This window comes from Triturus cristatus, chromosome 4_2 (genome assembly GCF_964204655.1).
Source record: "Triturus cristatus chromosome 4_2, aTriCri1.1, whole genome shotgun sequence".
Classification (NCBI taxonomy): domain Eukaryota; kingdom Metazoa; phylum Chordata; class Amphibia; order Caudata; family Salamandridae; genus Triturus; species Triturus cristatus.
In genome coordinates, this window is record NC_140586.1 from 186377770 (window position 1) to 186404685 (window position 26916).

The window sequence follows — 26916 nt, forward strand, 5'->3', positions numbered from 1 at the left end:
GTTGCAAATCGGTCTATTGTGGGAGTTCCCCATCTCCGGAAGAGTTTCTCCGTTTCCTGGCCATTGAGCTCCCACTCGTGCGATGCCGAGGTCTGCCTGCTTAGCCAGTCTGCCTCCACATTGTCCTTCCCCAGTAGGTGAATTGCCAGTAGATCTATCCTGAGAGGTATGGCCCATCTCCAAATCTCCTGAGCTAGAAAGGAGAGAGGGAACGACTGTGTCCCCCCTTGTTTGTTGATGTAGAACATTGCCGTGGTGTTGTCTGTTTGAACCAACACCCTCTGGTTGTACAGGTGCCTCTGGAATGCCTTCAGGGCTAGCAGGATTGTTTTCAGCTCGAGGTAGTTGATATGGCGAACCGCATCTGCTGGAGCCCACAGACCCCTCACTCTGAGGTTGTCCATGTGCGCCCCCCATCCCTTTTGCGATGCGTCCGTGGTAATGGTCATTGTTGGGATTGGTGGTGTCAGGCTTCTCCCTGCTGTCATGTTGTTTCTGTTCCACCAAGTTATCTCCTCCTGCACTGCGTGCGTAACAACCACTAGATCCTCCCAACTTCCGTTTGCTTGTGACCATTGCTGTTGTAGCCATTCCTGGAATGGTCTCATGTGCAGCAGGCGTACATTCGGCACCAGCTGGATACACGACGCCATCATCCCCATCATCTTGCTCACTGCCCTGTCAGAGCTCGCCCCTTCTGGTAGAGCCGCGTCTCCTTCAGTAGTGCATCTGTTCTCCTGTCGCTGGGCACTACTGTACTGTTGGAGTTGATTTTCGCCCCCAGGAAAATCTTCACCTGCTCCGGTTCCAGCGATGACTTCCCCCAGTGAATCGAGAACCCCAGATTCGTGAGTGTCTGTTACGCGTTTTGCGTGCCTCTCGCACTTCTCGCGTGAGTTTGCCTTGACCAGCCAGTCGTCTAAGTAGGGGTAGACATGGATTCCCTGTCTTCGTAGGTGGGCCGCGACCGCCGACAGGCATTTTGTAAAGACCCTTGGTGCCGATTTTAATCCGAAGGCCAGGGTTGTAAACTGGTAGTGTTCCTGCTCGATGTTGAACCTTAGAAGGCCCTTGTGTCTTCTGTTTATTGGGATGTGCAGGTAGGCATCCTTGAGGTCCACGGTGACCATGAAGTCCCCGTCTCTTATTTGTGGCAGTACCTCCTGCAGCGAAGTAATTTTGAACTTCTGCGTTCTGATGAACTTGTTTAGGTAACGCAGGTCCAGGATTGGTCTGAGGTTTCCGTCTACTTTCGGGATCACGAAGTAGTTTGAGTAGACCCCTTTGTTGCATTCTCTGTACGGCACTGCCTCTATGGCTCTCTTTTCTAGAAGTTTCCGTGTTTCTTCTCTGAGTAGTGCCAGTTCTTGGGTCGATCTGTCTTCCCTTTGGTTTCCTGTTTGGAGGTCTTTTCTCCAAATCTACGCAGTATCCGTACTGCATGATGTTCCGTATCCACTTGTCTGTGGTTATACGCCGCCACTCCTGAAGGTAGAACCTCAGTCTCCCGCCTACTGGTGTTGTATGCTCGTAGGCTTTTGAATATTCTCTTCCCCCTGATGTTACTTTTTTGCGCCTCACCCTTGGGGGCATGACGAGGGTAGGCGTCCTCTTGCGTGCTGAGTCACTTTGATGAGGGCTGTTCCCACCCTCTCCTCCTTTGGCCACGTCCGTTCCCTCTCCCGCGAAAGGACTGGCCCCGAGGTTGGTACTGCCAGTTTTGCTTCTGTTGACCTTGTCCGTGACTTTCACCCTGCTGACCCTGCTGGAACGTCTGGTGCGACGGCCCCTGCTGGCTTCCTCCCCTACCGTAGGGTCTCCGCGAGGGATTGCCTCGCCTCATTCCCCTCAGCTGCAGGGCCCCCATGGACCTCGCCGTTTCGTTTTCTTTTTTCAGCTGGGTGAGCTTCTCGTCCACTGTTGCTCCGAACAGTGTCTCTCCGTTGAAGGGGGTGCCAAGGATGTTGTTCTGCACCTCCGGTTTGAATCCCGAGATTCTTAGCCATGCATGCCTTCTCTCGGTGACCCCTATGGCCATGAGTCTTGCTGAAGTCTCTGCCCCGTCCAACGCCGTCTTTATACAGGAGTTGGCGATGTTCTTGCCTTCGTCTATCAGGTGTGAGGCTCTCTGGCGGTATTCTTCGGGGAGGTGCTTTACTAGCTCCCCCATCTCGTCCCAGTGCTGGTACTGGGGTCTATTGAGGAGTGCATTGGAATTCGCCATGCGCCAGTGCATTGCGGCGTTCCTCTCGACCTTTCTTCCTGTGAGGTCTATCCTCCTGCTCTCCTTATCAGGTGGTGGGCCCGAAGTTGCTGGTACGTTGGCCCTTCTCCTGGCCGTGAAGGCTATGATGGAGTCGGCGGTCACGCTACCCTTGATGTAAGGGGGGTCCAGGGAAGAGTGCTTGTATTTCTTCTCTGTCCTGGGCGTGATCGACCGGCAGGTCGCTGGTTCCTTGAAGGCTTCTCTCCCCTGATTCATCACACTTTGTAGCATGGGGAGGAACTGGCTCCTTGTGTGGATGGGGAGCAGGGTCTCGAGAAGAAAATCGGCTTTCGGCTTCTCCTCGTCGAGTTTGACGCCGAAGGCTGTCGCTGCGCTCCTGACCACCATATTGTACACCCCGATGTCGTCGGGTGGCGAAGGCCTCGAAGGGTACGTGTCCACGGGCTCCTCCGGGTTTTCGGTGTCAAGATCCTGCCATTCGATGTCGTGGCTGGTAGATGGCGCCGAGTCGTAGAACGACTGTTGGTCTTCTTCCTCGGCTTCTCCGTCATAATAGGGCTCGTCTTCCTCTTCGAGATCCCTTGTTAGGCCCTCTGTGTCGAATTCGTCCTCGACGACGTCCGCCGATGAAACCGTTGGAATCTTGAATTCCTTCATCTTGGCGTCGAACTCCTTCTTCCTTTGAAGGATGTTCTCCATTTCGGCCTCGGAGATGCTTTCGGCGTCGACCGCGGGTCTTTTCGATGAAACTTGCGTCGACGTCGACCGTTCTTTCAGCGTCGATCGGCCCGTTTCCTGCTTTTCGGCGTCTTTCGGCACCAGGGAGTCCTTTTCTAAGGATCCGCTCGGCCTCTTGTCCATGGTTCCCCCTTTGGTCGTCGAAGTTTTCGGCGCCGGGGCTCCCTTCGTGGACTTCGACTCTGATTTTCTCGAGTCACCCTCGTGTTTGAGGTACTTTCTGTTTTGCGCTCGACGATTCTCTTACCTAGTCTTCTTTTTTCTTGTCGGTCTCTACGACCGTGAAGTTTTCGGCTGTCTCGGCGACGTTGTCCTCGTCTTCTGTGGAGAGGCCCAGATCGTAGAGCGACGGGGCCTTACCCTTGCCATCCATGCTGGCGTTGGCTCTTCTCTGCCGATCTCTCACCCTGAGCGTCTTCGGCGCGAAGGCTGAGCAGGCATTGCAGTCCTTACTCTGGTGTTCGACCGGTAGGCAGAGGTTGCAGACCGGATGCTGGTCCTTCTGCGCGAACTTGTGGTGGCAGTTTGGGCAGAACTTGAATGGCGTCTTGTCCATTGCGCTCAGGGCCTCTGAGTGCGCATTCTCCAAGGTCGTCGAAGAAAAAGGGCGCTGAACCTCCTTTCTTCGGGCTCCTGATGAAATCTCTTCCTTTCCTGTGATATCCTCTAGTATTTATCGACGAAACTCTCTTTTCTTTCTTCTTCCTTCGAGTGTAATTCTGGAGCTTCCCGATGACGATCCAGACCCAACGGCGGAAAAAAGAATCTGAAGATGGCGCCCCAAAGGTGGGACTTCCGCAGGAAGCACGACGACGTCACGGGAGGTGCACCAAATGGTGGGTCGTCGCCGCCCACATGGGCTACAAAAAAAAAAAAAAAAGAAAGAAAAGACTACGAATCCGGACCCAACCACAAGATCGCAGAATAATGCACAGCATAGTGAATCCAGAAAGATTCACGCTGCAAAACAAATGCTTTACACTGTCCTCTGATACTGCCTTACGGCTCGACCAAGCTAACACTTTAGAGAGTACGGTTATATCTAACTTTAGCCTCTGCCAAACCTCTGGGGACTGTGGACTCTGTGCACTCTAACTATTTGGAAACAGTATATACAGAGCCACTTTCCTACACAGGGTCGGACTGGTTGACTCTGGGAATCTTCCTACTGGTCTTCTTAATGGTGGCCAACAGAACTAAATCCACCTCCTTCTCTTCAATCGTTTGACACCAAGCTTTCCTTCAAAAGTTGCATTTATAAGCTTTTTAACAACTGCTTCCTTACAATACACACCTTACGGAAAATCCTATACCCGTTTCCGGATATGCACAGAAAATCAGTTGTCCAGGCTTTAGCGATTTCTTGTCTGGACTACTTCACCTCACTATACACTGCTCACCCAGTCCACCTCAGGAACTGCTCTCAGCATATTTAAACTGCCTTAGCACAGGTTATTCAGAGGCAGAGGAAACATTTGCAGGTTTCAGATCATCTTGATTTTGTTCAATGGCCTCTTATTAAGAAGTGTATCTTTAAGGTTTTGAGTCTATATCAAAGTTATTTCAAGCCCTGTCACTCACTGCGAGTAAACATTTTAGACAATATGCAACAAAGTTAACTTTGTGATATCCCATTTCCCTAAGGCTCACCAGGGTGGTTGTGCTTTCTCTGCTTACTGCCACATCCAGGAGTGCTCTTTATTAAGAACTGATATCTTGCTTAATGTTTCCGTAAGCAATTATACACTCACTTATTTTACACTCGCATATGATTTTTAGTTTTTTGCAGCTTTTGATGAACTCCTAATTACCCTCAATTTGCTCATTCTGGGTAATTTACACACTAAAATCAGTAATAAAATGTATCGAGGTAGAACAGGGCTGCTCAGTGATGGGTAACCCTAGAATCCAGAGCAGGAAAGCTGTAAAGGCAGGCCAACTTCAGCAAAGGTACACAAAGAGGGCAGGCAATGTGGGTGAAAAGTGGGCATAATAAATCTTAGAATAAAGAGTGTTTTGGCACACTGTACGGGAATCCAGTTAGGCATACCTTGCTGGCTCTGGATTCTATTCATCATCTGGCTGGGAACGTTGGCCCGGATCATTCCTGGGTCCGGCAGAGGGCCATCTGGAAAAAGAAAACAAGCAAGTCAATGGCTAAGTTTCATCATGCCAAAAACCTGAATGTCAATAGGGCCAGGGAAACTGGTGCATTCTAAGCAACAGCGTGTTTGATAGTCTGTAGTTTATAGTATTGAAAAAGGATTATGTTACTCACCCTGTAAGCAAATGTTCTTGGCATGTAGGGTTGTAGATTCACATGCTTTACACACTCCTGCCATCTAGTGTCTGGATGTTTGCAAGTAGTTTTTCTTCGAAGGAGTCTTTTCCAGTCACAAGGTAAGGGGAATCATCTTTTCGGTAATACTGCGCATGGGTATTGACTCCATTGTTGTATTGTTTTCCCGCATGAGGGTGAGAATGGAGTAAGTGTACTACAGAGATGTCCATGTGTGTACAATGTGAATAATAACTCCAACGACCATTAGGTATACGGGAAGGAGGGAGGACATGTGAATTTACAGCCCTACATGCCAAGAACAGATGCTTATAGGGTAACAATCCTTTTCAGGCATGTGCGCTGTAAATACACATGCTTTGCATAGACTGTATAGCAGTACGGTCCCAAAGCGGTGGTTAACCCAGTGGGCGTTGCATTTGTCTAAAATAAAAGTGTTTTTTAGCACTGCCTGTCCTACATTAGCTTGTTGGCCTGCTAATACATCCACACAATAGTGTTTGGTAAATGTGTGTGGTGTAGAACACATTGCAGGTTGCGTGTTTTGAAGCAAAATAAAGCGAAGAGTCGACATATAACACATCACTGTGTGCCTTGCCTACAACCCACTGCCCTTGAATAGGTCAGCCACCCCTCTAGCTGGGTGCACTATTGTGAGAAAGTGGCTCTGTATTGAATATGCTACTTACCAGTATGCATCTGTTCTTGGCATGTAGGGCTGCTGACATTCATATCTGTGCATAGATCGCCGCCTAGTGTTGGGTCCGGATGATTGCACATCGTTGTCCTTGAAGAGTCTTCGAAGTATCACGAGATAGGTGGCTCCTCCCCTGGACTACAGTGCGCATGGGCATCCTCTCCATCCTTAGATTGTTTTTCGCCATTGTGGCAGTGATGGAGTAGATACAGTAAGTGATGACCATGCTATACAGTAATTCTGAGTGCTGCAGCCGCTACAGGCGCCGGGGAGGAGGGTGGGCGATATGAATGTCAGCAGCCCTACATGCCAAGAACAGATGCATACTGGTAAGTAGCATATTCAGTTCGAGGCATGTGGGCTGCTGAATTCATATCTGTGCATAGATTATATAGCAGTACCTCCTATTAGCGGCGGCTACCCGTGCCAGCTGCAGCAGTCTGAAAAAGAGTTTTGAGAACAGCCTGTCCTACAGCTGCCTGCTGTTTTGAGTGTACATCTACACAGTAGTGTTTGGTAAATGTATGTATAGTGGACCATGTGGCTGCTCTACATATTTCCTGTAAAGGAATGTTTCCTAGGAAAGCCATGGACGCCCCTAACTTTCGTGTTGAGTGGGCTCGTGGAGGAATCGTTAATGTGCGTTTAGCTTTTTGATAGCAAATTTGAATACATTTAACGATCCATCTGGCTATCCCTGCTTTGGAAATGGCGTTGCCCTTGTGTTGTGGAGAAAAGGCAACGAAAAGTTGTTTTGTTTTCCTAAAATCCTTTGTTCTGTCTATATAGTACATGAGGGCCCTCTTTACATCTAGTGTATGGAGCATTCTCTCTGCGACATTTTGTGGACTTGGAAAGAAAACAGGCAGTTCAATAGTCTGATTCATGTGGAACTGCGATATCACTTTAGGCATGAATTTGGGGTTGGTACGTAGTACAACCCTGTTTGCGTGAACCTGTATGAATGGCTCTTGAATGGTTAGTGCCTGGAGTTCACTAACTCTTCTTAACGAAGTGATTGCCACTAAGAAAGCTACTTTCCAGGTGAGGAATTGAATCTCACATGAATGGACAAGTTCAAAAGGTGGACCCATTAATCTGGTGAGGACCACATTGAGGTTCCACACTGGTGCCGGTGGGTGTCTTGGGGGAATTACTCGTTTGAGTCCCTCTAAGAAGGCTTTGATGGCAGGCACTGAATAAAGAGAGGCGCTGCCTGTTTTGAAGATAGGCTGCTATCGCGGTTAAATGTATACGTATGGAGTTGTATGCCAGATTGCATCGGTATAAGTGTAAGAGGTAACAGATGATGTTTTGAATGGATGCGTCCAGCGGGTTAATGTCATTGTTGTTGCAGTAAATGACAAACCTTTTCCATTTAGCCGCATAGCATGCTCTGGTTGTGGGTCTTCTGGCCTCCTTGATGATATCCATACATTCAGGTGGCAGGTTTAGGTAGCCAAACTCTAAGACTTCAGGAGCTAGATTGCCAGGTTCAGCTGTTGCGGATCTGGGTGCTGAATTTCGCCATGGTTCTGCGTTAAAAGTGCGGGTGTGATCCGCACCCTTTGATGTGGCACCACGGAAAGTTCTAGAAAGGTGGTGAACCATGGTTGGCGTGCCCATGCGGGAGCAACTAGGATGAGTGTTAGTGAGTGTTGTCGCAGTTTGCGTGCCACTAGCGGTATTAATGGCGCTGGGGGAAAAGCGTACGCAAATCTCGCCGGACCAGTTCATCCATATCGCATTGCCCTGTGACTGCGGATGTGGGAACCTGGCGGCAAAGCTTTGGCATTTTGCGTTTTAGTTTGTGGCGAATAGGTCTATCTCTGGATGACCCCACTGTTGGAAGTACGGTTGGAGTACTGACGGATGTAGCTCCCACTCGTGCATCTGGTGGCTGTGTCTGCTGAGCAGATCCGCCATCTGGTTGTCCTTGCCCGGGAGGTGTTCCTCCATGAGGAATATGTTCCTCTGAATGGCCCACTTCCACATGCTCTGAGCCAGATGAGACAACTGTGGAGAGTGTGTTCCTCCCTGCTTCTGTATGTAGTACATGGCAGTCATGTTGTCCGTCCGGATCAACACGACTTTGTTGCACAAGTGTACTTTGAATGCCTTCATGGCTAGGAAGATTGCCATCAGTTCCAGAATGTTGATGTGCATCTTCTTTTGCTGTGTCGTCCATAGTCCCTGCACTGTGTAATTGAGTACATGAGCTCCCCATCCCTGGAGAGAGGCGTCCGCTGTCAGTATTATTTGCGGAACAGGCTCTTGGAACGGTCGGCCCTTGCAAAGGTTTTGTGGATTCCACCAATGCAGAGAGTTGTATGCCCGACCGCTCACCAACACTAGGTCTTTTAATTGTCCGTGAGCCTGATTCCATTGACATGCTAAGCACTCCTGAAGCGGGCGCATATGTAGTATCGCGTGCGGGACTATGAAAATGCAGGAGGCCATCATGCCTATCAACTGCATGAACACTCGCGCTGGAAGGGAGTGTTGAGGTTTGAACTTTGTGATCAGCAGTTGCATGCTGTTGATCCTCACTAAATTTGGCTGAGCTGTGGCTGCCAGAGTGTCTATGGTCGCGCCCAGGTACTGTCGTACGTGTGCGGGTTGAAGATGTGATTTTGGGTAATTTAGTGAGAATCCCAGACTGTGAAGAAGGTGAATGGTGACGGACATGTGGCTGGCACATTGCTGGGCTGACTTTGCCTGAACAAGCCAGTCGTCCAGGTAAGGGAAGACGTGAATGTGCTGTCTCCGTAGATCTGCAGCCACTGTCGCTAGGCACTTGGTAAAGACCCTGGGCGCCGTCGTCACGCCGAAGGGAAGAACCTTGAATTGATAGTGATGCCCCTGAATAGTGAACCTGATATATTTCCTGTGTGATGGGTGAATGGGTATGTGGAAATACGCATCTTTGAGGTCTAGTGTGGCCAGGAAGTCTCCCTGTTTGAGCAGTGGGAGGACTTGTTGCAGGGTGAGCATGTGGAAATGCTCCGAAAGAATATAGCGGTTGAGGGGTCTCAGGTCTAGTATAGGTCTGAGTGACCCGTCCTTTTTTGGTATTAAAAAGTACAGGGAGTACACCCCTGTACCTTGCTCGTGGACGGGTACGACCTCTATTGCGCCATTTTGCAGCATACTTAGCACTTCCTGCTGTAATAGCGCTAAGTGCTCTGAGGACATAGGACGGTGTTTTGGGGGTATTGTGGGTGGAGTGGAGGTTAATTCTAGGCAGTAACCGTGTTTGATAATATCTTTGACCCACCTGTCCGTGGTGATGGGAGTTCCACGTGGACAGGAACCTGTGCAACCTTCCCCCCGACAGGTGTTGTGTGGTCGGGAGGAAGGTAGAGGGCGTCACTGTTTGTTCTTGGGAGAGGATCTGGTATTGCCGTATCCGCGTCCTCTGCCCTTTGTGCTTGAACCACGATATCCACCCCTGGTGTTTTTATCGTAGGTACTTTGGGTGTTGCCCTTGTTGTAGGTTTGCTGTGACCCCTGTCCTCTACCTGCTCCTCTATTGCCGGGGCGACGAAAGGAGCCACTCCGAAAGGTCTGCTTTTGGAGAGCCCCCATGGACTTTGCAGTGTCTGTGTCCTTTTTTATTTTTTCTAGTGTGGTGTCAACCTCTGGCCCGAATAAGTAGTCTGGGTTGACCGGCTGGTTGAGGATGTTATTTTGCACCTCAGGTTTGAATCCGGAGATTCGTAACCAGGCGTGTCGTCGTAACAGGACGCTAGTGTTTATGGCTCTGGCAGCTGTATCTGCGGCATCTAGTGCACACTTGATGGATGCGTTTGTGAGGAGTTGTCCCTCTCTGATGAGGATCTCTGCTCCCTCTTTGAATTGGTCAGGGAGATGTTGTAGTAAGGTTTCTAGTGTGTCATAATGCGCTCGGTCGTAGCGAGCCAGGAGCGCCTGAGTATTGGCAATACGCCATATGTTAGCTGCTTGGGCTGCAACCCGTTTGCCGGAGGTCTCTAACACCTTGGACTCTTTGTCCGGGGGAGGAGCATCCCCAGTCGTCTGCGAGTGCGCCCGTTTACGAGCATTCGCGACTACTATGGAATCCAGAGGCAACTGTCCTCTAATATAGGTAGGATCCCCAGGCGCTGACCTATATTTTTTGTCGATTCTGGGGTTTATTACTCTTGCCCTGGTGGGTTCTTTGAAAATGTCCTTTGCTGGTTTGAGGACACCTTTCAACATGGGTAGAGTTTTAATATGTCTTTCTGAGGATGCGAAAGTATCCATGAGAAAATCGTCCTCGATGGTGTCAGAGTGGAGTTGAACACCATGATTGGCCGCAGCACGTTCAATGAGGGCGTTGAATGCGGCAGTGTCCTCTGTGGGAGACGTTTTTGCACCATATAGGTGCGTGTCCTGCGTATCCATAGGTGCGTTTGAGTCTACAGGGTCATCCCAAGCTTGGTCAGGGTCCTGTTGGCCTTCAGGGTCCATTTCTCCGGGGTAGGGGACGTGGTCACCTATGTAGTCCTCCAAAACGTCGGTTTCGGAGTGTGTTGGAGAGAAGGACTGTGGATCTTGGTGAGAGGTATGGAGAGGCTCGTAAAGAATTGGTCCCGAATCCACTGGCAGCTTTTTCTTTAGTGGGATCCGGTAGGAGTCCAAAGCTGGCTCGGAAGTTATCTTCCTCTTGTGAAGCATCATTCTGCCTGTTGCGGCATCGATGATGTGTTTTGGCGACGTCTCCGTAGGAGAGTGTTCTGCAGGTGTGATCCTGGTGTGGGTGACACGTGTTCTGATTTCGAACAGTTTTGGCGCCGTGGATGGTGGCAGGCCAAAAGTGATGTTGGCCGGTGCCGGAGAAGCTTTTTGAGCCTTTTTCGGCTCGGAGCTTGATGTGTCCTGGAGGGCCGCCTTATCTTTGATGTGTTGCAAGGATGCTGAAACTTGCCGCACCTGGAACGCCGATGGTTCCTTGGCACCGACCGGTTCCGTTGAGGCAGGCGTGGACTTCTTCGGTGCCACGGGGTCATCGAGTCGAGGAGAGGTAGTAGCTGTCGACGGCGTCAATGATTGTGCCTTTGGTGCTGCTTTCGAAGTGGTGTGAGATCCAGCAGCCATTTTGACCTTTGTGGTCGGAGCAGATTGTTTCGGTGCCGGGAGCCGAGGCGGTTTGGCGGTACCGATGGTCTTTTTCCGTGCGTCGGCGCCGACGTCGGCTGCTGCAAGCTCGGCACCGAAGTCCCGTTTGGTGCGGTCGGTGCCGACGGGTTTGGCTGGCGTCGAAGGTGTGGTGGGCTTCGATCCGACCAGTGTGACTTTCAGTTTCGGTTTCTGCTGAACCGATACGGCTTTCGGTTTCGATGAAGGGAAACCAGCCGTTTTGGGTAGTAAAGGCTGCCGCTGAATGTCCGAGGCCGGGCCAGAGGGCGGGGCCGAATGGATGCGGGATAGGTCTTGGGTAAGGCCCGAAGGCGATCCCTCGACCGGAGCCATAGACTGACGCACTGGGATATCCACAGTCTGTACGGGTAGGCCTTGCTCGTCACCGGAGCTACTCTCTTCGGCCCCTAAGGCCTCATTGTAGTCTCCTACCTCGGTGTCGGCTTCGTCTCTGTGAAAGAGTTGTTCTTTGACGTCTTCCGATCCGGAGTCGTGGTCGGAAGCGGGGCTGGAGGGTAGGTTCTCCACGTCTTCTACATCTTCGTCCTCGGCGTTGAAGATGTCGGTCGGGGCCGGTGCCGCTTGCTGCGCTTCGAGCCTCGCTGCTCGACGATTCCGGAGAGTCTTCTTGAATCGGAATCGGGCACAGGCCATACATGTGGACTCGTCGTGATCCGGTGAAAGGCATTTGTTGCACACCGGGTGGACGTCGACATGGGGATATTTCGCATTGCAAACAGGGCACCGCTTGAATGGCGTCCTCGATTCCATCGTCGATGTCGGGTCGATGGTCGGGTATGATGTGAAAAAGTTGGTCTGGAAGTTAGTAAACTAACAAATAACTATCGATACCGATCGGGAACAGTACCGACGCGAACTAAAGGCCTTTTGGCCTGTAAAAAGTTTTTCCTAACTTGAGTCAAGATAAGCACATCCGAACCCAATGGCGGAAAAAAACAATCTGAGGATGGAGAGGATGCCCATGCGCACTGTAGTCCAGGGGAGGAGTCACCTATCCCAGGATACTTCGAAGACTCTTCCAGGACAACAACGTGCAAACATCCGGACCCAACACTAGGCGGCGATCTATGCACAGATATGAATTCAGCAGCCCACATGTCTCGAACTTTCGAGGATCCCCTCCTTCGTCGTCCCGGCTGTAATACCTTTCTCTCTGTAGTCTTCTAAAGGTTCTCCTTCGATGAAACCAGTGTAATTTCCTTCTTCCTTCGTCTAAAACTCTGGAGCTTCTCTATGACGATCCAGACCCAACGGCGGAAAAAAGAATCTGAAGATGGCGCCCCAAAGGTGGGACTTCCACAGGAAGCACGACGACGTCACGAGAGGTGCACCAAATGGTGGGACGTCGACGCCCACCTGGGCTACAAAAAAACAAAAAAAAAAAAACAAAAGAGACTACGAATCCAGACCCAACCACCAGATCGCGGAATAATGCACAGCATAGTGAATCCAGAAAGATTCACGCTGCAAAACTTAATGAGTCTTCCGGTGGAGATGGCCTGGAAGGGTAAAGGTCATCTTGTGGGACGTCTGGAATATCTGGGTCATTGTAGTTGCCATGGGTCTGGGGATCCTGTAGGGGTGGGGTCTTGGGGCACATCCCCTGGATCGTGATATGGGTCCCCCTGATCATCATCGTCTGGAGACGGGGTCGGAGAGCGATGAGGTGAGGGTGGAGAAGGCGGAGGGGGCGGAGGTGGAGACGGTGGAGGAAGTGGAGGAGGTGGGGAAGGTATTCTGAAAGGGGAGGTAGCAGAGTCCTTCCTCTTTGGAGGTGGAGCTGGTTTGTCCATATGTCTCTTTTTGGAAGAGAGTGCCAAATGTCCAGTTTTTGGATCCCTGGTGAGAGTTTTTTGTAAGGGATCCGGTGTAAATAGTTCCTGTGACAATGTTTGGTCCGTCCGCGCCGATGTCTTCGGGGCCGATGACTTTTTAGGCTTATCCATGCCAGTTTGCTTAGCACTGGGCTTGGGAACCTCCGATTTCTTAGTCGGCGCCAAGGTGGGCTTCGGCGTGGAAGTGTTGGTGCCGAGGGCCTTATTGGGTATGATCGGTACCGAAGATGGCGTCAGTACGGAAGCGAAGGGTTTTGACCCCGAGGACTTCGGTGTGGAGCTGGGTGTCGAGGTAGAGGCCGGTTTCTTTTTCGGTGCCTAAGTGTGTTTCTCGGCACCGCTGGCAGGCTGGCTCGAGCCCGAGCCGCTGGAAGGCTTATGAGGCTATTTCACCAGGCCCGAAGGTGGGGTGTGTGAAGCAGTGTCTCTGGTCTTGCCTAGCCCCGGGTGCGAAGGCGTGACCGAAGCCTTTTTGGGTGTCGGCGCTGCTGTGGGGGGGTATATTACCCTCTGCGCCGGAGTGATGTCCTCCACATCTGAGTCGTCTGCTTCGGAAGCACTGACCAGGTCCTCTTCGGTGCGCTGCTGTCCCGGATCTTCGATGTCGTCTCCGAAGATATCGACTGGTACGGAGGCCGAGGAGTGTGCCTTGTTTCGTCTGGCTCTTCAGTCCCGAATAGTCTTTTTCGATCTGAAAGACTTACAGGCCGGACAGTCCCGAGCCTCGTGTTCACGGGAGAGGGAGAGGTTGCACACCTCATGAAGATCGGTGTGGGGGAATTTGGACCCACATCGAGGGCACTTCTTGAAAGGAGTTCTTTCCATCAGCCGGGACCGGAGCTTGGGTAGGCCCGAAGGCCGCCGTCGACGACTGGAACCGAAGATTTGTCGATGAGAAGGTGCGTTGATTGGGGAGATCGATCGAAACAATACCGCGATGTGAGGTGAGGAATCCACTTTGATCGTCGAACTGGAAATGTTCGGAACCGGAGCGCGAAGATTACATCCGAGCCCGATGGCGGAAAAAAACAATGAGGATGGAGCAGAAGCCCATACGCAATACGATCCAAAGGAGGAGTCACCGACCTCGTGACTTCCAAAGACTTTCCAAGAGGAAAAACAAACTGCAAACATCCAGGCCCAACACCAGATGGCGATCTATGCAAAAGTGTGTAATCTGCAGCTCATATGCCTCGAACAATTGAGTTATCGGATTAAAGTTAAGTACTCGACTGGCAGAGTTGAGGTTCTGGGCATAGACTCAGGGGTCCCCCAGGGTCAGGTAGGTACAGTTGGTTCACTCCCAGCGGCACTAGGGCGAACGGGTGCAGAGCGAGTTAGGCCCAATGTTATCCTATGAGGGATAGGGGGGCCTTGGTTGGTGGCTGCTGACTAGCAGGCCACGCGGGTGTTGGAGCTGAGCTCCTGGTCACTTACTCAGGGCAAGTGGGGAAGTAGATCGGTGTAGAGGTTGCACTGCCAAGGCCACTCAGGCGGCTGGGTGCAGGGTGCTTTTGAGCCTTCAGGCGCTCAATTGATTTCAATGGGAAATCTCCGGTTTAGATAAAGACTGCAAGCTCGGGGGCGAGGATTCTTCAGGTGCCACCACCACTTCGAGAGGTAAGTTGGGTAGTTGGAGGATAGGTAGGTACCCCGGGATTGGGCACAGGAGCGCCGGGTGCAGGGGTGCCTTTTGGTGTCAGGAAATCTTACCCTCTGTTGATCACGGTTGGGGGGGGGGCGCACCTTGTTCTGAGGCTGCAGGCTTCTTCAGGAGTGTCGAGGGAGGTCCTTAGGTGCCGGACTCTGGGTCACAGTCGCCGTGGGGTCGTCCTCGTGGTCTTTGTTCACTCCGGCACAGGCCAGGCTTGGCTGGCGCAGAGTGTGCTGGTTTCACAGTTCCGGGCTGCGCCAGGGATTAGAAGTAGATTTAGAGTAGAGCCTCTACTCATGGGAGTCCCAGGGGCTTAGAGTCAAAAGGTAGCCAGGTCCTCCGGGGTTTGTGAGGTTGCTGGCCACAAGAGATGCCGGGTAGGAGCAGGTTCGAGGGTCAACAGGCCGGAAGGGCTGGGGCCAAAGCAGTTTGTGTCTGCCTCCTCTTAGCAGCTGCAGGGCAGGTCTTCTTTCTTCTAGCTCTTCTTCGGATTTTGGAATCTTGGGAAGGAAGGTTCAGGGTGCCCCTAAATACTAGATTTAGGGGCGTTACAGGTAGGTGAAGGACAGGGACCAATGGGTCCCTGTCCTGGGGTGGGTACACCCCCTATCCTGCCTCTCTCCTGTGGGAGGGGGGGCAGTAGCCTAGTCCTGATTGGGTAGGGCTTCCCATCTTCAAGATGGCAAGAGCCCGGGGATGCGCTTCACCTCGCCTCCCCCACCTGAGGGGTGGGGTTGGCAGGCTGGCACATCCCCTGTCCTTATTTGGGGTTTCCGGCCAAGCTTCCCGCCAGAGTGGGGGGTTGCAGTGGCCTGGGGAAGCTCACAGAGGCGGCATGCCTTTGAAGCTTCCCCCTGCCCATCCTGGGGGAGGAGATTTAGCACCTCGCCCAGGATGTGCATTGTTGCAGGCCCAGGAGAGCAGGGGCTCTCCTACCCAGGGGTCCAATGTCTGCTGTGTGGCAGCCTAGGCTGGGTTAGGTTTCAGGGGGCCTCTCTAAGATGCCCTCTGTGGTGCTTGGTACAATTTTATCCCACACTGCCATCAGTGTGGATTTAATGTGCTGAGCAGTTTGATACCAAACTTCTCAGGCTTCAGTGCTGCCATTATGGTGCTGTGGAGTTCGTGTTTGACGAGCTCCCAGTACCATGTACTCTTAAATGGCAGCACTGCTCTTACAGGGCCCAGGAATGAACCTGGGTACTGTAGGGGCACAGGGCTCCTGCCTCTGTGCCCACACCACTGGCATATAGCACCCAGCTAGAGGGGTGGCTGATGTATGCCAGGGCAGTGTAGTTTGTGGGCATGGCATACAGGGATGTGTGCCATGTCGACTGTTATTGTCTTGTACCCAGACTTTCAGCCTGCCAGGGCAGTGTGTGGGTGTTAGGGTACAGGCCCTCTAAGGGTGGCACAATGAGTGCTGCAGCCCTTAGAGGCCTTCCCTGGTCACAGGCCCTGGGTACCTAGGGTACCATTTACCTGGGGCTGACATGTGGCCAGGGTTTGCCAATTTGGTTTTGAGGTTTTTGTTTAGGGAAGGAACGTAGGCCCTGGGCACCTGATTGGCAGGAGTCCAGGGCACACTCAGTCAAAGTACATTCAGCATTTCAGCAAAAAGTGGGGGATACCATGCAAGAAAGAAAGATGGCACTTTCGCACAGCGAGCCATGGTTCTTCGCGCGCGTCGGTCCAAAATGGTCTTCTTGGTGCGGAAAGAGGCACAAGCTGGGCAGTCTCTAGCCTCGTGCTCTGGTGAAAGGCAGAGGTTGCACACCTCATGCAGATCAGTGTGGGGAAACTTCGGCCCACATTGAGGACACTTCTTGAACGGCGTCCTTTCCATGAGCCAGAAGTCAAAGCCCAGGTAGGTCCGAAGGCCTTTGTCGACGATCGGAATCGAGGACCTCTGTAGAGATGCGCGATGATTAGGATTCGCGATCGAGACAATACCGTCGAAGAGGTGAAGGATTGCGCGTCGAAAGTGGAATCGGTAACGGTTCCGAACTAGAGCGTGACAAACACATCCGAGCCCGATGGCGGAAAAAAACAATCTGAGGATGGAGCCGATGCCCATGCGCACTATAGTCCAAAGGAGGGGTCACCTATCCTGTGACTTCCAAAGCCTTTTCCAGCACAAAAACAAGTGCAAACATCCAGACCCAACATAGATGGCGATCTATGCTAAGTGTGTGATCTGCAGCGCATATGCCTCTAACATTGTATTTCACATCTATGCAATGGCTCAAAGGGTGGACCCCATTAGCCTGGTGAGGACAATGTTGAGATTCCACACTGGAGCAGGAGGAAATCTTGGAGGAATGATTCTTTTAAGTCCCTCCATAAATGCTTTAATGACAAGCACTCTAAAAAGAGACAGATGTGTTCTGTAGATATGCAGCTATTGCAGCAAGATGTAAGCGTATGGAAGAATATGCTAAATTGGAACGCTGCAGATTTAGTGAATAGCAAGGAATATGCTACTTACCAGTATGCATCTGTTCTTGGCATGTAGATCTGCAGATCTATACACTTTTGCATAGATCGCCATCTGGTGTTGGGCCCGGATGTTTGCAGTTTGTTTTTATTCTTGGACAGTCTTTGGAACTCACGAGTTCGGTGACTCCTCCTTCGGTCCGTACTGCGCATGGGCTTCGGCTCCATCCTCAGATTGTTTTTCGCCAGCAGGCAAACGATGGAGCGTAGTGATAATAGTAAGAAACCCATGTGTGTTGTATCTAAATAAGATAGACTGGAACGGATACAGGTAGCCGGGGAGGCGGGTGGGCGTGTATAGATCTGCAGCTCTATATGCCAAGAACAGATGCATACTGGTAAGTAGCATATTCCGTTCGAGGCATATGAGCTGCAGATTATACACTTTTGCATAGATTATATAGCAGTACCCAGCCCTAGCGGCGACCACCGGTATCCGTTGCAGTGGTTTGAAATAGTGTCCTTAGTACAGCCTGGCCCACACTAGCTTGTTGTTTGGAGTGCACGTCTACACAGTAATGTTTTGTGAAGGTGTGCGGTGTTGACCATGTGGCTGCTTTGCAGATGTCATCTAAGGGTATGTTCCCTAGAAAAGCCATAGAAGCCCCTATCTTTCTTGTAGAGTGGGCTTTAGGTGGAACAGATAATGTTCTTTTTGCTTTGTGATAGCAAATTTGTATGCACTTTACAATCCACCTAGCTATCCCTGATTTAGAGATGGGGTTGTCTTTATGCGGTGGAGAGAAGGAGACAAAGGAATATGCTACTTACCCGTATGCATCTGTTCTTGGCATGTAGAGCTGCAGAGTCACACACTGAGGATAAGATCGCCATCTGGTGTTGGGCTCGGATGATTGCAGGTTGTTGTTGTCTTCGGAAGAAGCCTTTGGTCACGAGGTTGGTGACTCCTCCCCTGGACAACAGTGCGCATGGGCATCCACTCCATCGTCAGATTGTTTTTCGCCATGATGGGAAAAGATGGAGTGTATAGAAAAGAAAGAAAGGATGTCCATGTGTAATGTCTAAGTAAGACGGATGCTGGAACAGATACAGGTCCCGGGGAGGCGGGCGGGCGTGTGTGACTCTGCAGCTCTACATGCCAAGAACAGATGCATACTGGTAAGTAGCATATTCCGTTCGAGGCATATGAGCTGCAGATCACACACTGAGGATAGATTATACAGCAGTGCTCCCCTTAGCGGTGGTCGCCTGTATCCGTTGCAGCAGCTTGAAATAAAGTTTTTAGGACAGCCTGGCCCACGGAGGCCTGTTGTTTGGCCTGCACGTCAACACAATAGTGTTTAGTGAAGGTATGCGTGGTAGACCATGTGGCTGCCTTGCAAATGTCTTCTAAGGGAATATTGCCTAAGAAGGCCATAGAAGCCCCTATTTTACGCGTGGAGTGCGCCCTAGGGGGAACTGTAAGTGTACGTTTAGCCTTGAGGTAGCATATTTGGATGCATTTAACTATCCACCGGGCTATTCCTGATTTGGAGATCGGGTTGCCTTTGTGTGGTGGCGCGAAAGCAACAAAGAGTTGTTTTGTCTTTCGAAAAGGTTTTGTCCTGTCGATGTAATAAAGCAAGGCTCTTTTGACATCTAAGGTATGTAGGGCCCTTTCAGCTACCGAGTCTGGATTTGGGAAAAAGACCGGTAGTTCTACTGATTGGTTAAGGTGGAAAGGGGAAATCACTTTTGGAAGAAATTTAGGGTTTGTCCTAAGAACCACTTTGTTACGGTGTAGTTGTAAGAAAGGTTCCTCAAGTGTAAGGGCTTGTATTTCACTTACTCTGCGCAGGGAAGTGATTGCGATAAGGAAAGCTACCTTCCATGTTAGGAATTGCAATTCACATTTGTGCATAGGTTCAAATGGGGGACCCATGAGTCTTGTTAGAACCACATTGAGATTCCACACTGGTGCAGGTGGCAATCTTGGGGGAAGAATTCTTTTGAGACCTTCCATAAACGCTTTGATGGCTGGTACCTTAAAAAGGGACAGGTGTTGCCTATTTTGCAAGTAGGCTGCCAAGGCTGCTAGGTGTAAACGTATAGAGGAATACGCTAGATTGCATCTTTGCAAGTGTAGTAGATAGCAAATGATGTTTTGGATGGAAGCATCCAATGGATGTATGTCATTATTGGCGCAGTAGATGGCAAATCGTTTCCATTTAGCGGCATAACACGCTCTAGTAGTAGGGCGTCTGGCTTCTTTTATGATATTCATACAGTCTGGAGGGAGATTGAGGTAACCGAACTCTAGGACCTCAGGAGCCAGATCGCTAGGTTCAGTGTTTGAGGATCTGGGTGTCTGATTTCTCCATGGTTCTGGGTTAACAGATCCGGGGAGAGGCGTAGCTTTTGATGTGGAACTAAAGATAGTTCCAGAAGTGTGGTGAACCACGGTTGACGTGCCCAAGTGGGAGCCACTAGTATTAGTGTTAGTGACTGTTGTTTCAGTTTGCGTACCACAAATGGAACTAGTGGGAGAGGCGGAAAGGCGTACGCAAATCTGCCTGACCAGTTCATCCATAGGGCATTGCCCTTCGACTGTGGGTGTGGAAACCTGGCGGCGAAGGTTGGGCATTTTGTGTTTTCGGGAGTGGCGAACAGGTCTATGTCTGGTTGTCCCCACTTTTGGAAGAAGGGGAGTAGAACCTTGGGGTGTAGTTCCCATTCGTGGATCTGTTGTGTGTGGCGACTTAGGAGGTCGGCCACTTGATTGTGGATCCCTGGGAGATGTTCTGCTAACAGGTAGATGTTTTGGGGAATTGCCCATCTCCAGATTTGCTGTGCCAGTTGGGACAGTTGGAGAGAGTGTGTCCCTCCCTGTTTCTGTATATAATACATTGTCGTCATGTTGTCTGTGCGTATGAGGACAGTTTTGTTCTTTAGGTGAATTTGAAAGGATTTTAGTGCTAGGAACACTGCTAAGAGTTCCAGGTGGTTGATGTGGAGCAGTTTTTGTTGACTGGTCCATCTGCCCTGAGTGGTATGGTGAAGGAGGTGGGCTCCCCACCCCGTGAGAGATGCGTCTGTAGTTAGCACAACTTGTGGAAGAGGCTCTAAGAACGGTCTCCCTTTGGACAGGTTGATGGTGTTCCACCATTTCAGTGAGCGAAGTGAGCGACTGTCCACCAACACCAGATCGGTAAGTTGTCCGTGAGCTTGGTTCCACTGTTGTGCTAAGCATTCCTGTAAGGGACGCATTTGAAGTCGTGCGTGTGGGACTATGGAGATGCATGACGCCATCATGCCTAGGAGCTGCATGAACACTCTTGCTGGAAGAGATGGATGAGTTTGAAATTGAGAGATGAGATTTTGTATACTGGCTATCCTGGCAGTGCTGGGATAGGCAATGGCTTTGGATGTATCTATGGTTGCTCCTAGATACTGATGTAAGTGGGAAGGTTGTAGGTGGGATTTGGGGTAGTTGATAGTGAATCCCAAATCGTGGAGAGTTTGAATCGTGCGATGAGTGTGGAGAACGCATTTTTGGTATGTATTGGCTTTTATGAGCCAATCGTCCAGATAGGGGAAGACATGGATCTGTTGTCTTCTGAGATGCGCTGCCACGACTGCTAGGCACTTGGTGAACACTCTGGGTGCCGTTGTTACTCCGAATGGGAGAACTGTAAATTGATAGTGTTGCCCATCTACCACAAATCGTAGATATTTTCTGTGAGCGGGATGCATAGGGATGTGAAAGTATGCGTCCTTGAGGTCCAATGTGGCGAGGAAGTCTCCCTGTTGTAAAAGTGGGAGGACTTGTTGGAGAGTGGTCATATGAAAATGATCCGAATGTATATACTGGTTTAGTAGTCTGAGATCCAGTATGGGCCTTAGTGTTTTGTCCTTTTTGGGAATGAGGAAGTATAGAGAATATACCCCTTTTCCCTGATGTTGAAGGGGGACTGGTTCTATCGCATGTTTTTGTAACAGGGATTGAACTTCTTGTTTGAGGAGAGAGAGATGATGCGAGGACATTGGACGTTGTTTGGGCGGTATGTTTGGGGGGGATTGTATGAGTTCGAGGCAGTAGCCAGACTGGATAATTTGTCTTACCCACCTGTCTGTGGTGATGGAAGTCCAGACAGGTAGGAATTGTTGGAGTCGCCCCCCGACCGGAGTGGAATGGTCTGGGGGGAGTGGTGGCAAGTCACTGTTTGGTGGCTGGTGAGGTGCGGGTGTTGTTGTTGTTGCCCCGCCCTCGACCTTTGTTATTGTTTCCCCTATAACCTCCCCGGAAATAACCTCTGTTAGGGGATGTTTGTCCAGAATTTTTAAAGGTGGACGTGGTCTCAGTTGATGTGTTTTTGGAGCCTCCTCTATAAAAGGAGCGACGAAAGGAACCCCGGTTTTGAGGAGACTGCAGTGCTCCCATAGACTTGGCAGTTTCATTATCCTTTTTCATTTTTTCTAATGCAGTATCCACTGCAGGGCCAAATAGCTGCTCTTGGTTGAAAGGTTGAGCTAGAATTGCGGTTTGAACCTCCGGTTTAAAACCGGAAATACGGAGCCAGGCATGTCGTCTGAGTAAGACGCTAGTATTGACCGCTCTAGAAGCAGTGTCTGCTGCATCTAAGGCGCATTTAATGGAGGCATTAGATATTAATTTGCCTTCTTGGATGAGGTCAGAGGCCTGGGACTTAAAGGGTTCAGGCAGATGTTGCATAAGGTCCTCAAGTTGGTCATAATGCGCTCTATCATACCTGGCTAACTGGGCCTGGGTATTCGCAATACGCCAATGGTTAGCCGCCTGCGCGGCGACCCGTTTGCCTGAGGCTTCTAAAAGCTTAGACTCTTTGTCTGGGGGAGGCGTTTCTCCAGTTGTCTGTGAGTTAGCGCGCTTCCTGGCATTTGATACGACTAAGGAGTCTAAAGGGAGCTGGGCCTTAATGTATGCAGGGTCTTGCGGGGCTGGTCGGTACTTTTTTTCGATGCGTGGGTTGAGAACCCTAGCTCGAACAGGGTCCTTAAAGACTTCAGTAGCATGCTTTATAACCCCTTTGATCATGGGCAGTATGTGAACAGTCTTTTGTGACTGCTCAAAGGTATCAAGGAGAAAGTCCTCTTCAAGGGCGTCTGTGTGCATTGTGACGCCGTGGAATGTTGCTGCCCTATTTATAAGTTGGCCGAACCCTAGGTGGTCATCAGGAGGGGAGGGCTTGGAGGGGTAGGTAGTGGGGTCAGGCATGTCAGGTATAGGATAAGACCAGTCATCCATGGGTGCTGGGTCTGGGAACGTAAAAGGGTCGTTTGGATCAACAGGATCATTAAATAAATCAGGGTCCGCCCCTCCCCCTAAGTCATCATTATCATCCTGTGGAGGAGGTGAATGATAGGGAGATGGGTAAGGTAAAGGTAAAGGAGAATCAGGAGGAGGAGGGGGGGACGGGTTAGGAGGTAAAACAGGAGAGGAAGGACGAAGTGGTGAAGTAGCACAGTCCTTTTTCCGTATGGGAGCTGGGGGAGGTGTAGTGTCCAGCTTCCGCTTTTTATATGGGATGGCAGTCACATGTCCCGTGTTAGGATTGATGTAGATCCGCTTTTGAGTAGGATCTGGTCGAAAAAGTTCATCTGGCTCCGAAGGTGGTGGCTGCGATGTCCGCTTCGGGTCTTTATGAGCTTTTTTCGGCGGGGGCCGACTGAGTTTTCGGGGGCCGACTGAGTTTTCGGGGGCCGACTGAGTTTTCGGGGGCCGACTGAGTTTTCGGGGGCCGACTGAGTTTTCGGGGGCCGACTGAGTTTTCGGGGGCCGACTGAGTTTTCGGGGGCCGACTGAGTTTTCGGGGGCCGACTGAGTTTTCGGGGCCGACTGAGTTTTCGGGGCCGACTGAGTTTTCGGGGCCGACTGAGTTTTCGGGGCCGACTGAGTTTTCGGGGCCGACTGAGTTTTCGGGGCCGACTGAGTTTTCGGGGCCGACTGAGTTTTCGGTGCCGACTGAGTTTTCGGTGCCGACTGAGTTTTCGGTGCCGACTGAGTTTTCGGTGCCGACTGAGTTTTCGGTGCCGACTGAGTTTTCGGTGCCGACTGAGTTTTCGGTGCCGATGGACTTTCAGGCATCGATGTTGAAGAACGTTTCGGCGCCGGTGGAGACTTCGGTGCCGAGGAACGTTTCTGTGCCGAAGGAGATTTCGGTCTTGGAGCCTGTTTCGGTGCCGACAGTGGGTGTTTGGGTGCCGAGGGTGTTAAAGGCACAATCAGGTGAGGTTTGCTCGAGCCCGAGCCACCCACAGGCTTAGATGTCTTCGGAGCCGGGCCCGAGGGCGGGGCTTCTGAAGAGGATTTCCGGTCGCGACTGGGCCCAGCTGGCGGAGTCTTGACCAATGCTTTTTTGGATGGGGCAGGGGCAGGGGGGGTGGTACTCACACGCTGCCCTGGAGTGATGAGGTCATCGGAATCGTCGGCCTCGGACACGATCTCGAGATCTTCGGTGTCGTCTTCGGGAACATCTTGAGCAAAGATGTCCTCCGGTTCTGGAGCTGGTTTGGCCATAATATGGCGTCGAGCTCTTCGGTCCCGGAGGGTCTTCTTCGAACGGAAAGCGGAACAAGCTGGACAGGTGGACTCGTTGTGTTCCGGCGACAGGCAGAGGTTACAAACCTCGTGGTGGTCACTGTGGGGGAACTTCGCTCCACACTGGGGGCATTTTTTGAAGGGTGTCCTGTCCATCAGCCGCTTGCGGAACCGGTCCGAGTTGAGTTTGACGTCGATGGAATGAAGATTAAGTATTTAAAATGATTGCTAGAAGTTTTCTGCTGGAGCGGAAAAAAGTTCATCCGAACCCAATGGCGGAAAAAAACAATCTGACGATGGAGTGGATGCCCATGCGCACTGTTGTCCAGGGGAGGAGTCACCAACCTCGTGACCAAAGGCTTCTTCCGAAGACAACAACAACCTGCAATCATCCGAGCCCAACACCAGATGGCGATCTTATCCTCAGTGTGTGACTCTGCAGCTCATATGCCTCGAACATGATGTTTTGGATGGAAGCATCCAATGGATGTATGTTATTATTAGCGCAGTAGATGGCAAATCGTTTCCATTTTGCGGCATAACACGCCCTAGTAGTAGGTCGTCTAGCTTCCTTTATGATATTCATACAGTCTGGAGGGAGATTGAGGTATCCGAACTCTAAGACTTCAGGAGCCAGATCGCTAGGTTCAGTTTTTGAGGATCTGGGTGTCTGATTTCTCCATGGTTCTGGGTTAATAGATCCGGGGAGAGGCGTAGCCTTTGATGTGGAACTAAAGATAGTTCCAGAAGTGTGGTGAACCACGGTTGACGTGCCCAAGTGGGAGCTACTAGTATTAGCGTTAGCGATTGTTGTTTCAGTTTGCGTACCACAAATGGAACTAGTGGGAGAGGCGGAAAAGCGTACGCAAATCTACCTGACCAGTTCATCCATAGGGCATTGCCCTTCGACTGTGGGTGTGGAAACCTGGCGGCGAAGGTTGGGCATTTTGTGTTTTCGGGAGTGGCGAACAGGGCCATGTCTGGTTGTCCCCATTTTTGGAAGAAGGGGAGTAGAACCTTGGGGTGTAATTCCCATTCGTGGATCTGCTGCGTGTGGCGACTTAGGAGGTCGGCCACTTGATTGTGGATCCCTGGGAGATGTTCTGCTAACAGGTAGATGTTTTGGGGAATTGCCCATCTCCAGATTTGCTGTGCCAGTTGGGACAGTTGGAGAGAATGTGTCCCTCACTGTTTCTGTATATAATACATTGTCGTCATGTTGTCTGTGCGTATGAGGACAGTTTTGTTCTTTAGGTGAACCTGAAAGGATTTTAGTGCTAGGAACACTGCTAAGAGTTCCAGGTGGTTGATGTGGAGCAGTTTCTGCTGACTGGTCCATCTGCCCTGAGTGGTATGGTGAAGGAGGTGGGCTCTCCACCCTGTGAGAGATGCGTCGGTAGTTAGCACAACTTGTGGAAGAGGCTCCAAGAACGGTCGCCCTTTGGACAGGTTGATGGTGTTCCACCATTTCAGTGAGCGAAGTGAGCGACTGTCCACCAACACCAGATCGGTAAGTTGTCCGTGAGCTTGGTTCCACTGTTGTGCTAGACATTCCTGTAAGGGACGCATTTGAAGTCGTGCGTGTGGGACTATGGAGATGCATGACGCCATCATGCCTAGGAGCTGCATGAACACTCTTGCTGGAAGAGATGGATGAGTTTGAAATTGAGAGATGAGATTTTGTATACTGGCTATCCTGGCAGTGCTGGGATAAGCTTTGGATGTATCTATGGTTGCTCCTAGATACTGATGTAAGTGGGAAGGTTGTAGATGGGATTTGGGGTAGTTGATAGTGAACCCCAAATTGTGGAGAGTTTGAATCGTGCGATGAGTGTGGAGAACGCATTTTTGGTGAGTATTGGCTTTTATGAGCCAATCGTCCAGATAGGGGAAGACATGGATCTGTTGTCTTCTGAGGTGCGCTGCCACGAGTGCTAAGCACTTGGTGAACACTCTGGGTGCTGTTGTTACTCCGAATGGGAGAACTGTAAATTGATAGTGTTGCCCATCTACCACAAATCGTAGATATTTTCTGTGAGCGGGATGCATAGGGATGTGAAAGTACGCGTCCTTGAGGTCCAATGTGGCAAGGAAGTCTCCCTGTTGTAACAGTGGGAGGACTTGTTGGAGGGTGGTCATATAAAAATGATCTGAATGTATATACTGGTTTAGCAGTCTGAGATCCAGTATGGGCCGTAATGTTTTGTCCTTTTTGGGAATGAGGAAGTATAGAGAATACACCCCTGTTCCCTGATGTTGAAGAGGGACTGGTTCTATCGCATGTTTTTGTAACAGTGTGAGAAAGTGCCATCTTTCTTGCATGGTATGCCCCCACTTTTTGCTAAATTGCTGAATGAACTTCGATTGAGTGTACCCTGGGTTCCTGCCAATCAGGTGCCCAGGGCCTATGTTCCTTCCTTAAACCACACAAACTCCAAATTGGCAAACCCTAGCCACATGTCAGCCCCTAGTAAATGGTACCCTAGGTACCCAGGGCCTTGTGGCCAGGGAAGGCCTCTAAGGGCTGCAGCACTCATTGTGCCACCCTCAGAGGCCCTGTACCCTTACACACACCCTGCCCTTGCAGGCTGAGTGTCTGGGTGCAGGACAAAACAAAGAGTCGACATGGCACACATCACTGTGTACCATGCCCATCACCTACACTGCCAAGGCATATGTCAGCCACCCCTCTAGCTGGGTGCATTACGCCTATGGTGTGGGCACAGGAGCAGGAGCCCTGTGCCCCTACAGTACCCGGGTCCATTCCTGAGCACTGTAAGTGCAGTGCTGTCATTTAAGAGTACATGGTGCTGAGAGCTTGTCAAACACGAGCTCCACAGCACCATATTGGCACCACTGAAGCCTGGGAAGTTTGGTATCAAACTTCTCAGCACATTGAACCCACACTGATGCCAGTGTAGGATTTAATGTACTAAGCACCCCAGAGGGCATCTTAGAGATGCCCCCTTACAGCTAACTTACAATCCACGTCTGCTCTGAGGCTGCCCAGGCTGCCACACAGCAGACACGTTGCTGGACCCCTGGGTGGGAGAGCCCCTGCTCTCCCGGGCCTGCAACAATGCACATCCTGGGTGAGGTGAGAAATCTCCTCCCCCAGGATGAGCAAAGGGAAGCTTCAAAGGCAGGCCGCCATTTGGAGTTTCCCCAGGCCACTGCAACCCCCCACTCTGGCGGGAAGCTTGGCCGGAAACCCCATACAAGGACAGGGGATGTGCCAGCCTGCCCACCCCACCCCTCAGGTGGGGGAGGCGAGGCGAAGCACATCTCCG

General features: G+C 51.0%; 1 protein-coding gene across 7 annotated transcripts in view; it reads right to left on the reverse strand.

Moving 5' to 3' along the window:
- The window catches only part of EP300 (EP300 lysine acetyltransferase), a 520888-nt gene that overhangs the window by 250652 nt on the left and 243320 nt on the right, over window positions 1–26916 (reverse strand). For all 7 annotated transcript variants that reach the window (XM_085601052.1, XM_085601051.1, XM_085601048.1 and 4 more), the window contains exon 11: window positions 5016–5093. In XM_085601052.1, the coding sequence (XP_085457178.1) occupies window positions 5016–5093 (78 nt within the window). The remainder of the gene's footprint in view (window positions 1–5015; window positions 5094–26916) is intronic.